We start from the raw sequence: 18,293 nt of genomic DNA, 5'->3' as shown, positions 1-18,293 counted from the left end.
CTATTGTTGTGCAAGTGGCAAGGAATATAACACCTTTTTGAGCAGGCCTAAAAGCTAAAATCTAAAAGTAAAAAATATAATTCTGAGGAATTTGAAAGTCACATTGTTGAAATCGGCTTGAAAAAAGAAGAACATTGGTCCTTGTTTCAGAAAAATCGGTTGAAAACCAACTGTTTTACGAATAAATTCGATTTTAAAAATTGCTTTTGTTTATTTTCGATTTTTTTAGCAACTTTTTTATTTATCGGCCGATTTTCTTGATTTTTATATCATTCTTTAAATCTCAATGAGACGAGATCAGTGATATACTTTGTTTGTTTCAAATGTAACTACAACATAATTTGTTTTTTTTTTACTTATCAACCGTGCCTGGATAATTTATTCAACAACTGACGCAACTATCCCATTGCCGTCTTCCAGTGTTTCAGCGATGACTCTAAACCACTATAATTACGTCATGCACAGGAAACATGGTAATAGTCTGTGTACTCTACGAATGCGGACCGGACTTTGCTGATTGGGTCGATCGTCATAACATAGGGCCTAGTAGTGTGAGGAAACCATAAGAGGCTGCTGCCATGCTCTAAGCCGATCGTTCGCAGGTTGGGTAAATGATTACGCTGAAGAATACATGTTGGGTTGTTGTTCACCTAAATGTTTCTCACGGCTTTTTCCCGGCCCCAGACAATTTTCACCGATTTTCCCGGCTTTTCCCGGTCGGGAAATTTCAAAATAAAGTTCCCGGCTTTTCCCGGTTTTCCCGGCCCACTTCGAGGCCTTCCAGGGATTCAACTTTGCGTTGCCCACAGTGGGATTTGATCCCAGAACCCACCAGCCCTAGACCACAAAGCCTTTTTTCATAAAGAAAGGATTAACAGCTTCTAGCTATTTCAGGTTGCTGATCAAATCAGAAATATATAATGTCAGATTAAAGTAAAATAAAATAATGGGTTGGAGGAACGAGCAATCGAAGGGACAATTACAACAAGTGAATAAATATAGACGTTTATAAAGCGCTATTCCACTTATTTACATGCTTAATGCATTTCACATGGCTTCACATCACCCCCCCCCCCCCCCCCCTTCCAAAAGGCCATATACTATATCCATCTGTATTGGTTGTCATTAGTGGCCAATGATTTCAGGATCAAAGATGATCTCTCTCTCTCTTTCTCCCTATCTCTCTCATTCTCCCTCCCCCCCCCCCCTCCACCCAACTCCCTCTCTATTTTTGCTCCCCCACCCCATTCCCAGGGCTCATTCCTTTCCTTCACTTTCTCCATTTCTTCAATTTCTTCATTTTGTACCATCATGACTTTTTGACATCATGAGGTGGATTAAAAGTACTGATAGACTGGATGAGAAACAGTGGTTATTCAATGTTTTACCATATGTATTCTGGCCTTAACAAGGAGTACATTTTTATGATACAATTCTTCAAAGTGAAGAAAAAAATTTAAAAATCTACTGGATAAACATTACCAGATGTTGAATGAAAACACCAGCCTAAGGAGTGGAATACTCTATGGCCAAATCAGGCTCAAAATTTTAGAATGACCCGGGCTGACAAAGACGTGGAATCAAATTTTCATTTCATATAGTCGCCTATTAGGTATCCTTTTTCATACTAGCATTCTTACAACCTCTGTCATTGCCTATAGCGAGACACCTATTCACACCTAAGACAAAATGCTGGCATCAGAATTGTGCTCACCATCTAGTCACTGACCTACCCAGAGACAGCAGACCACATAATCCTACACTGCCCTGTGACGAGATTGGCGGGAGGTTTCGAGGCTGTCCTCAACTGCGATGACGAATTTAAAGACTGGCTGGAGACTTCCAGCTTGGAGATGTAGCCATACCCTTCTACTACTGACATAACCAACATTGTAACAGAACACCTTATTACTAAGCTACCAATGCCACAATCAACCTGAACTTGAAAGCTCTATTTCTTGTAGCATTTTAATAGCCATTTTCATTTACAAACCAGTGTTCTCACCTTTGAATATCAGAGTAATTTGATGTACATATGGCTTTAATAGTTTTAACTCTCTGTGTCAAACTTGGTTTTGAGTCTTGCATGCGAAGTTTGGAATCAAGGAATATTTCACAGACCAAGCACAAGAATGTCACCATATCATCTGTGTTTGCACTTTGGACATGAGTTACACTGTCCTGGGCCTTTCAAAATATTAAAAGGGGAAAGAAAAGAAAAGAAAAATGTAAAAAAAGCAGCTTTGTCTTTAAAAAAGCACTGCTAAAATGGTCTTGAGAGGATATGCTTTTTTTTTTTTTAATGTTCCATCAAATATTGTTATCACAAGCAACTGCAATTAAAGCACTACTTTGCCATACTCTGATAAAGCACATTAAAAAAAAAATTGACAGAAAATTTGCCCTTCAATTGATTAATTACTCTCATCTTGTCAAAAACTCTCAAATCTGTGACGTGAGAATTTTTAACAAAACAAAGTTCATTTTAATAGATCAATACTTGGACAAATTTTCTTGCCAAAATGCTTTTCATGCTTTTCTTTTTCAGAGTACGCTGTACTGCCAAAAACAACATTGTTTTAAACCATGAATTTTCTTCTAAAAGAAAAACAAAAGGTAAAAACTCAAGATGCAAAACTCCTTCCTAAAGTGATGTGAGTCACAACTTTAAAATGCTTCATCTAGCAGAAGTGTTGTTCAAATATCAATTAAAGTCTGTTTTACAACAAAACTCAACAATTATTTATTAATGTCATGAATAATGATATCTAAAAAATAATGAGGCTTTGTAAACAATTACCATTGTTGAGGATGCTACTACACTTGGTGCATGCATAGCTTTGGCACTGAAGTGCAGCAATTTCTCACAACGCTCAAGTTCATCAAGAGGATTATATGTTTTTGGCAAATATATAGCGGCATGATTTATTTTTAATGGGTCCGACCCATCAGTGCTGAAAGATGAATGAACAGAAGGAAAAATTTAGTATATTTGTTTTATAAAATACATTAAGTCATTACAACAACAAACCCTGGAATCAAGCAAGAAATAGACATTCAGAAATGATAACAAATGATAAAAGCAAAAGTTATATGATGTATTGAGAAAAATATGGCACACAAATATAGCGCAAATGGAAACAAAACTTTTTATTATTCAACCTTTTAAAATAAATAATCATTTCCTCCCATCATGAATAGCTTGAACATAGCATAAAGCTTTTCCACAACTTTGTGGTTTTGTGGTATAACACTTGCCTTTTGGATCAAAAGACTGCAAAGTCGAGTCTTTAGAAATGGCTCTTAACTCAAATTCTCTCACCATACTCAGGTATAAAATGAGTAACTGGATGATATGAGTATTGTCTCTGTCCCGCCCCCCCCCCCCCTACCCCCCAATTGTTAAATTGTATTATCACCTTATAGGAGTCATATCTCATCCTAAATGTTATGTGTTGCTGTTAGCTAGGGACTCCATGTGAAGCACTTTGAGCACTGATAAGTGGATAATGCACTGTATAAATGTTTCATTTAATGGTGTTTTTTGGGGAATTTTTTCTTTTTTCCTACCTGCCTTCTCCACCAAACTTAGATTCAAATTCAGTGTCTGGGAATCCGTAGCTTGAAAGCTGAAATTTCAAACCAAAATTATTTTTTTTTAAATCAAGGATTAAGGTGTTTACAAAAAGATTTATCTAAATAAACTTTGTCTAGAGAGATGAAAATTCAAAGTTCCTTCAGTCTTTGCTAATTTCTATTTGCGTTCTTACGTAACTAGATCATATGAAAGTATACTTAAAAATCTGGTCTCAGAGATGAACCTATTGTCCCTGAGATTTAGACTTTGACCTTACATTCTATTTGCAGTTTTGCTGCTTTCCCAAAAAACGGATAAAAGAAAACATGCCATTCAAAACAAGACAATCTTTGTTCTTGACCATCTTTAAAACAACATTTTGTCAAAAACTAATAGGCAATATTTTTACCAAAATTACTTAAAATATCATTTTTGTAGATCAAAAGAGTCTAAAACTCAATCAATTGATTAAACAACATCAAACATTCCACAAGTGATGTGCCAACAAATTGATAGCAGCAATGTTGTGATCAAAACATACCACCACGTCCTAATCCTTTAATGAAATGCAATATGATGTTCTTTTTTCATGGGCCAGGTAATAAGTGCAGACTTGTTTGGGTGCAAATTCGAATCCATAATATTCGATTTCTTTCTTTACATAATTTTTTGTTGTTGGTGACACTGTCCCATTCTGTTCACTCTTGACCATTGGGTGTGAAACGAAAAAACTTTTGTATTTTTATGTGAGCTTTACTTCTCCTTTACCTTAAGTTATTCATTTACATCATAGCATACTATTATTAATTTTTTAAAAACTTTTTTGTTTTTCATTTTGCATAGATTTTACTATAATAATTTTCCAATCTGGTAAAAAGAAAACCCGAATCATCAATTTTCATAGTTTTGGTATACTGAAATATATATTCTTTATTTTATTTTCTCTATGGTTATAACTTTAGCCCCTCTTTTTGTGTCTGTAATTAACCAACGAAACATCACCTGGGAAGGGACCACTCCTCTGACAATCTGAGGCAGCTTATTGGAGGAAGGAAATGCCTGTAGATCTCTGGGTGGATGTCTGTGCTGGAAGAGCTGGGTCACTCCATAGGACGTGAGGTGGGTGTGCTGGTCAACCAGGTGAAGATGGACATTCTTCGCCTTTATAGCTGCCAAGCCACTTAACTTGATATTCAGAGACAAAAATAATATAAAATTAAATAATAATAATAATAATATAATAAAGGAGGAAGCACTCAAACATGTCAAATCCTTAAAATCTGAATATTTGAATGCAGTTACAGTTTTGAGAGGTGGTGTATATGCATCAAAATAGCATAAAAAATTGCAAATTATCTCGGATTTAAGATTTAATGATTTACAATTCTGATGCCTAATATTTCAAAGGCCTCTGTTCTTTTGAGGCAATAACATTTTGAAAACTTAAACTTTATAAATCATGACACTAGACAAAAGCATCAATCCTCTAAGATGTCATAATGCTATTTTTCATTTTTTGTCAGAGAAAATATATTGCCTTCACTCCCTCATGATTGCAAAGTAAAAAGAAAAAGATAACCGTTTTGATGATAGATAGAAAAGAGTGAAGAATGTTTCAGGACAAAAATCCTTCTCCTAATAATAATAATAATAATAATAATAATAATAATAATAATAAGAAGAAGAAGAAGAAGAAGAAGAAGAAGAAGAAGAAGAAGAAGAAGAAGAAGAAGAAGAAGAAGAAGAAGAAGAAGAAAAAATAAAGAAATATATCATAATAAATATATGTAACAAGAATCAAGTTATATAACAATATTTAAGTCAACTCTAAGACAATTTGGTTAACACCAGATATGAAATTCATCATTTTCAACAAGGAAAAAGATAAGTATAAGGCTTTCAATCAACATGAAGTAAAATAAAAAAATTCTTTGGGAGGGAGGCTCAAACAAACCAAACATGGATCATATTAATGTTTTGTTTTCTATTTGTTTTCGCTGTAGAAGGTTGAGTAGCTGAAATATTTCACGTTTTTCTTTGCTTTAATTTTGAAGCCTTTACAGTTATACTTTCTTCAAGTGGTCTCCCGATCCCATTGCTTTATGCTTTTCATCTATTTTGGATGTAAACTCGTGTCAAATGAGGTTTAACAACCAATACTCTGAATGAGGAAATCAAACGGTTTCTATATTTTCCTTAATGGAAAATTTACAAATTTCTTAAAATAATATGAGAAATGCCTGGAACTAAATCTTTAATCTCAAATGCCACATTATGTACATGCAAATAAAATTTAAATAGAACTCCAGCTGTTTATCTTATAGAATGTGAAAGAAAGTAAATTAAATTGCATAGGAAAATAACAAGAAGGAGAGGGAATATATAAGATTTGCAAGTATTATGCTATTGAGTATTGTTGTGACTTTTAAAGATGACCCTCATATTAAACTTGATGAATTGTATAAATATCTATTTGTAAAGTACAAAAAGCGTTTACACAGTCATTGATGCAAAACAAATTCATACCTTACAACCAAAGGTCAAATCAATCCATCTATGAAGATTTGCTGAGACGTGGTCACTTTCAAAAGCCCCCAAGTGACGAACAATGAAATCTAGAGCATTCTTACTCCATGGAGGTATTGCAAGGTCAGGCAAGTCTTCGTGGATTGACTCAAATATGGAAGGGTCTGTAAAAAACTCTGGAATGCATTCATCAGGTGTCCAGAGCTGCAACCGCTGCATGCTGTGAGGATATTCATGAGGTACCCAATTTGATCGAACATGAGCACAAAGTACAGATTTAGGGGTACGACGGGCTTTGTAGACATAGTAAGTTATATCTGAGAGAATGTCTGAAATGTGATGCGGGATATGCTCTCCTCCATCATCTAACAACTGCATTCCTGTGTAAGTGAAATCAAGCTGCCCATCGCCTTTGTTGATCCGGAATTTTGATTTACTGAGATCACGAAACCCTGAATCTGGAGCAGAGAAATCCATTATCCATGGAAGTACAGGATGGTTATTAGGGTCATTCATTTGACGACCAGCAAGATGATTGAGAATCATTAAATATTGAAAGTTGGTGATTTGTCGATGGACCCATGCACTGACAATGGAATCTAACATGGAAATCTCAAAACTTCTATAACTTTCTTTAGTCAGGAATTCACTGGCAATTTGAAAATATCTTTCATTAACATTGTGTGAGCTTCCAGGAGTCTGTAGTGGGGAAAAAAAATGATTGTCCAAAAGTAAAATTGAAGAAAAAAATAAAGAAAAAAATAATTATATATATAAAAAATCAAGTAGTTTTCAATTTTATGAAAAGCAAAACAGATGTGTTTATTGTAAAAAAAAAGTATATGGTATATTTTAATTGATAGTGATTGGGGGTACCTTTCATAATCTGAAAAATGATTTTAATAAATCATAAATCCAATTATCTAAATTTGACAAATAGCACATTTTCTTCCCACTCTAAGTAAAAAATATAAGAGCAATAACTTGCTCGTATTACAAATCATTAGATCAATTCAAACATGTAGCCAAAAATATAATTGTAATATGTGGCCTCAAAAGCTCAGTTGGCAGAGCACTCGCTTCACAGGCAAAGGGACCAAGATTTTTTCTTGCCCCCCCCCCCCCCCCCCCATCCCCTGTCCACCCAGCAGTGATTAGCTAGAGTAGTTTTAAGGTCTGTTAGATCTGATGGAAAATGCTTTGTAATAGAGGGTAGCAACCAGGATAAACCCCAGCTCCATGGGCTCAATGGCTCTGAAGGATTACTACTTATAATCATAATCGAGGATAAAATCATTCAGATGCCGTTAAAAAGTAATTTCAAGCAATCAATGTTACTATTAACAGTGTAATCAACTGTTAAGAATGTGACTACGTATAATTATAAGATATGAACTATTTAATTTAGAGCAGCATATATATTTATCATCCAATATGTTGTAAGGTATGGGGAAGCAACAAAAAAAAAGAAGTAATTAAATATCAAAATAAAATGTCATATTAAGTCATTGCTTTCTTCCAGATTAACGGCCCAAACTTCTGACAAATCAAAAACATCACAATTCATTTACAAACGAGGACAAAACTATGCAATATAGTACATAAAAATTTGTCTTATGTTATTGGGAGCATAACTGTTAGTGTTTAATTTTTAGCCTGCTACCTCCTCTGAAAGTGATATTTTGATATATATGTAAAATTTGGTTGGATCCATATTACCATGACAAAATTGATGCAGAGAAGATAAATACAATTATCTTATTTAATCCATACTGTTTTCTTTATGAATGTTCGATAGTGCTTTTGATATATTCAGATCATTTTAGGCACTCACTTCTCATGGTCTCCTTTGTTCTTTATTTTGAAAAACTTAACTAAAAAGCATTTGCATTGTCAGAATTAGGATGGACAAATTTGCATTTTAAATTCTTGAAAAAAATTTCAGCTTGTCTAAAACAAAAAAATTTAAGTCTCTATTTCTATGATCTTAACAGCTTAACGAAACCAAGATAATGATGCTAAATAGCCAGGCAAGTTTACAAAAATTTGTTAATAATCTGGGAATTTAATAGATTTTTGTATTTTTCAATGTAAATGCTATGTCAATATACCTGTAGAGAGTCTGGTAGTGACAAACCAGGAGGAAGTGTTAATTTATCTTTGATGACTGAAACTTCGGAAGAGTGTGGATTAGACATCATGGATGGTTCCATTTCTCCTTGTGGCACATGAGAAGTAGACTGGATAGCTTTGAACATACCATTCCGTGGAATGCTAATCCTTAGCCACATATTTTCGTCCAAAAGAATGTTAGAGATAGTAGCGTTACCTAGACAAAGTCCCAGGTTGTGCATCGATTGCATAGTTTGGAGTAGTTGATAGATAATGAATAAGGGTTTGGCATGACTAGTTTCCAAAATAGATGGACTGAAAGCAACAACATCCTTTAAAGTGTATGGAATATAAGGCTGTATGAAGAAAAAATGCTGCTCGGATTCCACAATAGCATGGCATTTTAAAAAACCATGACATAGTACAGATTCTTCTGTGGTGTAAAAGCTGCCAGGGCGACTGCGAGCTTCGGAGTTTTTAACATCTGATAATAAACCTTCTGGATATGTGTTAGAAGGAATTGGCAGTTCATTAAGAGTGATGTTATCATTCTGATGAGGCTGGAGATTTATATACACTGCAGGTTGAAGTTTCTGGATGACTTGTTTCATTAATGATGAGAACTGAAATAAACCCAAAAACAAAATAATTGTTTCACAATTATATTTGTGGTTATTAGAATAGATCATAAATACTTTCATCTAACTACTTGTTTTTAAATGTTAAGACATTTCTTAACAATTTAAATATTCACTATTATAAAAGCAGTATGCAAATAAACTTCTTCGGATAGAAGACCAGTTGTTAATTAAAAAAAAAAAGGTTAACTTATAGCCCGACACTTCAATTTATTGAATACTTGTTACTGCTCAAACTCCTTAGTAGACAGTAGTTGTTGTATTGTGATGGCATTTTTTGGCTTCTGTCATGCTATTTACGACCCCCCCCCCCTCTCTCTCTCTCTCTCTCTCTCTCTCTCTCTCTCTCTCTCTCTCTCTCTCTCTCTCTCTCTCTCTTGCCTATCAATTTCATGAGAAAATATCAATCAATAACATTGCTTTTTATGGTGGTTTAATTTTTTTTACCCCTTTCCCCCGAATATACAGGTTCTAACATTTCGAATCTGGAAAGGAAATGAATTAAATCCTTCAAAAATTGTGTGCATTTAAACATTTTAAAATAAAAGTGGCATGCAGATAATCCGTTTTAGTACGTTATTATATTTACTGATAGACAGAGCACTCCATAATTGTGCTTTCCTTTTTGAATTCGCTCCCATGGCGTCTTATGACAAATGATTTAAATGAAGAGAAGAAGAAGGGGGAAAGAATGAGAAGAGATGCCAATTAGGATGTGATTGGAACTATTACATATTATTGACAACAATACTAAATTTCCTTCAAACTATCAACTCTCCTATTATTTTGTCTAATGCAACAGAATTTCCTGCTTTCACAAAGGCTGGATTACTGCAACTGCTTTATTGGTGAAAACAGGAATATCTGATGACGGTTTGTGTAAAATTGAACCTCAAATATTAAGGCTTAAATAAGTATATAACTTAGATTTCCTCTCATGTAAGACACGATATTTCATTGGTGGAACAATTTTTAAAAAATAACAAACAGACTCTAACAACAGAGGGGGAAAATGATTCATTGATTTTAAAAGTTTTGGAAACTATTTTAAAATCACCATTAATGATTTGACAACAAGAGGAAATATATACCATAAAAGAAAAAAAATAAATTTGGGAATTTACCGAAACAGCATCGTTTCCTCTTCCATGAGAAAGAGGCTTTCCTTTAAGTACTTTGTGAGCTTCAACCCACAGATTACTTGTGTTCTCTTTACATATATGAGATAGGAATTCATACAGACTGTCACATGACCACCGATTGTCAGAATGAACTGGAGATAATCTGAAACAATAAAATATGAAAAACATAAAATTGCAGTGGTTACAATGAAACAATTTCATTAGAACTTAACCAAAAAAATAATTATCTTTGAGCTGAACAAATATAGTATTAGAATAAAACCAATGCCATAAACAGGCCTCTTTTTAACAGAATATTTTGTTTCTTGTGAGGAAGACATAGGGCCCTTACTGCAAAATCATCTCATGTCTCCTCTACGACCACCTTGGTCAGGAGAATGAGATGAGGTGAGACGGTCCATGTATCATCAAACATTTAGAATCAAACAAATGAAAGTTGATTTCAAGTGAAAATATAAAATTTTAAAAATAAAGAGTATAAACATTTATATAAGGCATTTCAACAGATTTCCCACACTCAATGAATTTTAAAATGATTAAATTATATATATAATCTAATCCTTAAAAAATTTATTTTTTATTTTTAACAATTAAAAAAAAAAAAAAAGATTTAATTATTACCCCACAGGCCTCATGGATCCAAATTTCTATTTCACACAGTACAAATTGGTTATTAGACATCCTTTTTTGAAAATCTTTTATAATATTCGTAATTGTCTACAGACAAGTGCTCATTCACATTTTGGTCCAGTGGAGTAATGTGTATAAAGTGCCTTTCCAAAGAACACAACATGGGGGTTATTTTTAAAAAATCAGTATCATGCAACTTGTCACTAGCAATGCTCAACATGCATTGGTTTTATTTAACAAGGCAAGACACCATGTGATTGAGTCATCTATGCTATGTAAATTGGAATATTATATTGCACTGTAATAAAACTGTACTGGAATAAAAGCTCTTACCCTCTAAACAATGTCTCAGACTTCTCAAATACTTTGATAGAAATTCTATTCCAGGGTCGTGGAATTTTTTGACATGACTTCGACAAGAGCCTTTCCGAAGTACACACATTGAGTCCAAGGTCAAATGGCGGAGGTATGCTTCCATGAGATAGGTTTTTCAACCAATCTTCAGTTACCTGGTTTTAGTGTTGAGATAAACGATAACAATAATTTTTGAAGACAAAAAATAATTGAAAGAGAGAGAGATAGAGAGAGAGAGAGAGAGATAGAGAGAGAGAGAGAGATAGAGAGAGAGAGAGAGAGAGTGAGTAAAAACATACATTAACAACTGTGTGTTATTAAGAATAATTATTCTATACTGGACCAAATTTTACATCATCATCATTGTGTAAATAACATCACAAAAAGAGATAACCAATAAAAAACAAGCAAAAAAAAAAAACTGGCATACCGGCACTGATAATACCCACACAAAAAAAAATAATAAAAATAATAATAATAAAAATACATAAGACAAAACTTCTAATTGTCTCTTTTTTTTTTCAACTCATACATGGCATTATTTTCTTCATGTTATTTTATGGTTTTAAATGTAGGCTTCAACTGCTTCACATTTATATCTTATTATCAAAACTATCATAAATAAGTGTTGTTCTTTGCTTTTAACTTGAGTGACCCAATTTGTAGGTCTTAGTGACTACTGGATTGGAAAACTGAACTGACCAAAGCCACTCTCCAATTGGTTAAAATTGCCACATCGCCCAAATATCCAGAACAACATTTTAGAATTATTTGGGCAATATTGCCCAAATAAACATGCCATTATAATAATAATAATAATAATAATAATAATAATAATAATAATAATAAATAATAATAATAATAATAATAATAATAATAATATAATAATAATAATAATATAATAATAATAATAAAAATAATAATAATAAAATAATAATAACAATAATAATAACAATAATATTAACAATAATAGTAATACCAAGAAGAAGAAGAAGAAGAAGAAGAAGAAGAAGAAGAAGAAGAAGAAGAAGAAGAAGAAGAAGAAGAAGAAGAAGAAGAAGAAGAAGAAGAAGAAGAAGAAGAAGAAGAAGAAGAAGAAGAAGAGAAGAAGAAAGAGAAGAGAAGAAGAAGAAGAAGAAGAAGAAGAAGAAGAAGAAGAAGAAGAAGAAGAAGAAGAAGAAGAAGAAGAAGAAAGAAAGAAAGAAGAAGAAGAAAAGAAGAAGAAAAGAAGAAGAAAAGAAGAAGAAGAAGAAGAAGAAGAAGAAGAAGAAGAAGAAGAAGAAGAAGAAGAAGAAGAAGAAGAAGAAGAAGAAGAAGAAGAAGAAGAAGAAGAAGAAGAAGAAGAAGAAGAAGAAGAAGAACAAGAAGAAGAAGAAGAAGAAGAACAAGAAGAAGAAGAAGAAGAAGAAGAAGAAGAAGAAGAAGAAGAAGAAGAACAAGAAGAAGAAGAAGAAGAAGAAGAAGAACTCGAGCTTTTATATAGCGCAAAATCCAATAAGCATGCTCAAAGTGCTTTACAAAGGGTCCCAACACGCAAAGTATAGAATGAGGCGATCTTATAATTTTTCCAACAGAGACAATGCTGTGAATGGCCAGGTACTCATTTTACACCTGATTACAGTGGGAGAATATGAGAAAAGAGTCTTTTCCAAGGACTCAACAATGCGCTTAGCGAGGCTTGAACACAGAACCTTCTGATCCAAAAGCGAGTGTCATATCACAAGACCACATAGCTGCACATTAATAATAATAACAACAATGATGATAAAAATAAATAATCGTCATCATCATGAGGAAGAAGTTCAAACTGCATGACAGGCGCCTCTTTCTTAATAGCTCTCTCATTGTCACATGCAATAACATCAGCCTAAGGCCGAAGGGCTATGCCCCAATCTGCCAATCATTAAATTATCATGGCTCCATCATAATTCAGTATCAAAACTAGACACATGAGATCCATGACATTTGATGCAATCATAAATGTGGCCCACTGTCGGGGTGGATTTGGTGCTGGAAATTGAATTTATGGCCACAAATCTCCTATTCTTTATGGTCGAGAATAAATGTACAATTCAGTACATTTAAAAAGTTGGTAATTCTTAATGTTTTAATTTAATCCCAACATAATACCGCTGACTGAGAGACAGTGTTTCACAAACTTAAGCTAAATGAGCAAACATCATTATCAAATAACAGGCAAAATGCTTGAACGTTACAACGAAAAGTATTTGGAAGTGGACACAGAAATAGATTTGCAATTTATTAACTCAATACAATTCATGACAACAAAAGCAATGACCACTACACCAGCTGCATTGCTATGCTATCACCCTTTTACACTAAAATCCCCATCATTATAAACAGACAATTATTGTGTTGTAAATTTTTGATCTTGGGAACTTTATGCTCTGTACCATTTGACAGTGTGTATATAAATATATTAATTTTAGTTCTTGTCATCAACACATTTTCCCAGCTACGTCTACTTCAAACTTAGGTTCAACTTTTTCGGGAGGCCTTCCGAAAGCTCCTTGTGCAAAGGGAAACAACTCAAATATTCCCTCAACTAACCCTAAGAAAAAATAAAATCTACTACTTTTAACTAACCCTAATAAGAATAACAAACACGCTAGCATCTTCACTCAGACTTAACGAACCCTAATAGAAAAAAAAAATCCTCTGACCTCGAGCTAACCCTAATAGTAATAGAAAAAAAAACATAGGACTGTTTTGTACTACCTTTCAATACTTCACAAAACAAAATGGCGACCGAGAATCAAAACAACGGTCAAATTAGGACATTTTAAACTTTCACAAATCAATCAAGGTTTGTTCTAGAGTTTTTAAAATATAATGACAAATTGAATAAATAAATGCCTGTCAAAAAATACAAAGTGAAAGAAATGCTAGAACGAGGAGCTTTCGGAAGGCCTCCCATTTTTTCGAATTGTAAAGGGTTGTTTAAACTTTGATTTTGGAAATCTTAGAGTTATAGTCATAGAGTAAATAATCTAAAATTTAAAACAGTTGATGTGAGACGAAAACCAACAGACATTTCTTTTACACGTCACCAAAATATATAATTATAAGAGAGATGAAGAGATAAATAAATAAATAAATAAAGGCCACTTCTATTCGCAGTAGTACTGCAAATAATGATTTCCTCTATTCGCAGAGTAGTACTGTGAATAGTAGATAGCAGACGTATTCATTATTCGAAGTAGTACTGCAAATAGTAGATAGCGTTCGTATTCGTAGTAGGAGTAGATATTCAATCATTTCAGTTAGGTACATGCAGTAGTACTGCAAATGCGGGTTCATTCTGTATTTGGAGTAGTAGCCTACGAGTCTAGATCTTTATTGTATAGATTACTGGGTGAAAAATTTTAATAAACTACCTTATTATTATTATTATTATTATTATTATTATTATTATTATTATTTTATATATTATTTTATTATATTATTTTTAATGAATTTTTTAAAATTATCACTATTACTATTATTTTGCATTTCGTTGGCGATGACAATGTGTCTGTTGTTGCGTAGTGATGGTGGTGGTGATGATGTAGTAGTAGTGGTAGTATGATGTAATGGTGGTGACGTTTGGTGTCAGGGGTGAGAATGACTGGTCACTAAAAAGGAGGAAATTTTTCAGCGCTAGATCAAGAACCATCCATGCAAAAATAACCTATAAATTTAAATTTCATTAAAAGTTATTGTGATGCAATCCAAAATGTGTCTCCCAGCAATTTCGGATATAACTCGGAGGAATTTCAAAAACTGAAAGTGCAATTATAACATGGTGGTTGTCGTAATGGTAGTGGTAGGGATAATGATGTGGTGGTGGTTGTCGTAGTTGTGGTAAGGATGATGATGTGATGATGGTTGTAGTAGTATTGGTAGTCGCCACATACATCTCCGGTATTCACAGATTCACTAATGCCCACATCCCTTGTTTCAAGTTGACTAGAGACGCCAACTTAAAATTTGGCTCACGTAAATTTCAGAAACAATTCCGAACAACTTCAATGCTTAAACAGGAATTTCTGGAAACAAACTATAATCTATTGAGATATATAATCATCCTAATACCCCTTGTTTCAAATCAAGTAAAGTTCCAAAACCAATTTATGACGAATAAAATATTAAAATGAATGGTAGGTGTGGTGGTAATAATGATATGATGGCGGCTGTTGTAGTGGTGGCAGTAATGATAATGCATGTGGTTGTGGTGGTTGCAGAAGTGGTGGTGGTGATATTTAATTCAGAAAAGTGAGTGGAGCAGGCACTTATGTTGGTAACAACAAGATATGAAGTGAATAGAAAAGTGCCAGAAGACAATAGAGAATAAAATTTTTTTCGCGGCGGTGGTGGGGTTTGAACCTGCGACCTTATTGGTACGACAACTCCGCCTGGCAGGTGAGAGCGTGGCTCTACCGTGTGAGCTATCCACGAACACAAAAATATTCGTTTCAAACTCAAAGTCATTACTAGATCCCTCTCTCACCCACTTCTTGAGACCGCCGATTCGTTCGTACACCACCATCGCGAATAATTTTGACCAGCAGTTAAGCTTAATAGCCAATATTCTCAACACAAACATATAACATAGAAACGATTGAGACATTGAGTATGCTCCGGTGTATGGGGTGAATTTTTAATTCAGAAAAGTGAGTGGAGCAGGCACTTATGTTGGTAACAACAAGATATGAAGTGAATAGAAAAGTGCCAGAAGACAATAGAGAATAAAATTTTTTTCGCGGCGGTGGTGGGGTTTGAACCTGCGACCTTATTGGTACGACAACTCCGCCTGGCAGGTGAGAGCGTGGCTCTACCGTGTGAGCTATCCACGAACACAAAAATATTCGTTTCAAACTCAAAGTCATTACTAGATCCCTCTCTCACCCACTTCTTGAGACCGCCGATTCGCTCTCACCTGCCAGGCGGAGTTGTCGTACCAATAAGGTCGCAGGTTCAAACCCCACCACCGCCGCGAAAAAAATTTTATTCTCTATTGTCTTCTGGCACTTTTCTATTCACTTCATATCTTGTTGTTACCAACATAAGTGCCTGCTCCACTCACTTTTCTGAATTAAAAATTCACCCCATACACCGGAGCATACTCAATGTCTCAATCGTTTCTATGTTATATGTTTGTGTTGAGAATATTGGCTATTAAGCTTAACTGCTGGTCAAAATTATTCGCGATGGTGGTGTACGAACGAATCGGCGGTCTCAAGAAGTGGGTGAGAGAGGGATCTAGTAATGACTTTGAGTTTGAAACGAATATTTTTGTGTTCGTGGATAGCTCACACGGTAGAGCCACGCTCTCACCTGCCAGGCGGAGTTGTCGTACCAATAAGGTCGCAGGTTCAAACCCCACCACCGCCGCGAAAAAAATTTTATTCTCTATTGTCTTCTGGCACTTTTCTATTCACTTCATATCTTGTTGTTACCAACATAAGTGCCTGCTCCACTCACTTTTCTGAATTAAAAATTCACCCCATACACCGGAGCATACTCAATGTCTCAATCGTTTCTATGTTATATGTTTGTGTTGAGAATATTGGCTATTAAGCTTAACTGCTGGTCAAAATTATTCGCGATGGTGGTGTACGAACGAATCGGCGGTCTCAAGAAGTGGGTGAGAGAGGGATCTAGTAATGACTTTGAGTTTGAAACGAATATTTTTGTGTTCGTGGATAGCTCACACGGTAGAGCCACGCTCTCACCTGCCAGGCGGAGTTGTCGTACCAATAAGGTCGCAGGTTCAAACCCCACCACCGCCGCGAAAAAAATTTTATTCTCTATTGTCTTCTGGCACTTTTCTATTCACTTCATATCTTGGTGGTGATATTATTGTGTTTGAGGAGGTTGTAGTAGTGGTGGTAAGGATGTGGTAGTGATTGTTGTTTTCATGGTGATAGTGTTGCGATGATGTAGTGGTGGTGGCAATGATGGTGATGATGATGATGTGGTGGAGGTGGTTGTAGTAATGGTGGTGCTTCATGAAATGATGGTGTGGCGATGGTGGTGCTTGTAGTAGTAGTGGCAGTGATGATGATGATAGTGGTGGTGATAAGGTGTGTACTTGAAGGTGAAAAGAGAGAATGATGGCTGATGTGAAAAGGATATGATCCACTTTATAGATTTAGGTTTGTCTGACAGAAGGAAAGATAGTGTGTGTTTTTGTTTGTTTTTAATGGTTTACGGCGCTTGCAACACATTTAGGTCATATCAGCGCCAGTAAAAAGGATGGAAATGGGATAGTAAAAAGTTCTAGAATTACAATTAAAGCACCCAAGAAAAAGTAAGACATAGGGGAAGGAAACAAAAAGGGACCAGATGTAGATTCCAAGAGCATACCACCAATCTAATTAGTTTGAGATCACCTATAAGTCTCATCCGGGCACAAAGAGGAATACACTCAAATGCTTACATTATACATTCAAAATAACAAATATAATAATACATAACAGAGAGATGATTAACAAGGAAAAACATATCATCTCCCAAAACAATAACTGTGCATTTGACTGTTTCCTTTCCAGTTAGGACTCTGGTCAGGGCCAGGACAAAACCAAGTAATCTCATTCCAAGACAAAGACAGAAAGCATGTTGGAAAACAGATATAAGGGGATAGAAGAATAGTATGTACCTCCTTGCCCACTATGGGAGGTCAGGAACCCCACCCAGGTGTGTGTGTGTGTGTGTGTGTGTGTGTGAGTGAGAGAGAGACAGACAGAGAGACAGACAGAGAGAGAGAGAGAGAGAGAGACCGCTCAAAGTAAATATAGTGATAGGTACAGAAAGATTAAAGTGAAAAACTAACCGAGGTTAAAGTACTTAGTGAACTTTATTATTAGGTAAGTATGTGCTTTATTTGTTAATCGTAAATATTAAGTTAACGTATGTTTCATGTTGACAATTGCCAGGAAATTAACGTTTTAATTGAATCCTCTGTGTGTGTGTGTGTGTGTGTGTGTGTGTGTGTGTGTGTGTGTGTGTATCATTGTTAAGTACATGAAGATGAAAAGTGAAAAATTATCGAGGCTAAAGAACGGGTGCACTTTACTGATGTGTGTGTGTGTGAGACAGATAGAGAGAGAGAGAGAGAGAGAGAGAGAGAGAGAGAGAGAGAGAGAGAGAGAGAGAGAGAGAGAGAGAGAGAGAGAGAGAGAGAGCGCTCAAAGTGAATGTAGTGATGAGTACAGAGGAGGATGTAGTTGTATTGGTAGTAGGAATGATGATGTGGTGGTGGTTGTTGTAGTAGTGGTGGTAGGGATGATGATGTGATGGTAGTTGTAGTAG

The 18,293-nt window shown here is 34.8% G+C and overlaps 1 protein-coding gene across 2 annotated transcripts in view; it reads right to left on the bottom strand.

Moving 5' to 3' along the window:
- Positions 1 to 18,293, bottom strand: part of LOC144956877 (WD repeat-containing protein 81-like) — a 50,323-nt gene that overhangs the window by 25,841 nt on the left and 6,189 nt on the right. For both annotated transcript variants that reach the window (XM_078887673.1, XM_078887682.1), the window contains exons 2-9: positions 10,959 to 11,134; positions 9,978 to 10,137; positions 8,215 to 8,838; positions 6,104 to 6,802; positions 4,580 to 4,762; positions 3,571 to 3,629; positions 2,801 to 2,954; positions 2,006 to 2,187 (exon numbers count right to left, since the gene is read on the bottom strand). In XM_078887673.1, coding sequence (XP_078743799.1) covers positions 2,006 to 2,187; positions 2,801 to 2,954; positions 3,571 to 3,629; positions 4,580 to 4,762; positions 6,104 to 6,802; positions 8,215 to 8,838; positions 9,978 to 10,137; positions 10,959 to 11,134 — 2,237 coding nt within the window. The remainder of the gene's footprint in view (positions 1 to 2,005; positions 2,188 to 2,800; positions 2,955 to 3,570; positions 3,630 to 4,579; positions 4,763 to 6,103; positions 6,803 to 8,214; positions 8,839 to 9,977; positions 10,138 to 10,958; positions 11,135 to 18,293) is intronic.

This window comes from Berghia stephanieae, chromosome 1, assembly GCF_034508935.2.
Source record: "Berghia stephanieae isolate SIO BIC M18660-M18661 chromosome 1, UCSD_Bste_1.3, whole genome shotgun sequence".
In the NCBI taxonomy this organism is placed as follows: Eukaryota; Metazoa; Mollusca; class Gastropoda; order Nudibranchia; family Aeolidiidae; genus Berghia; species Berghia stephanieae.
This window is presented reverse-complemented; position numbering and strand designations above follow the sequence as displayed.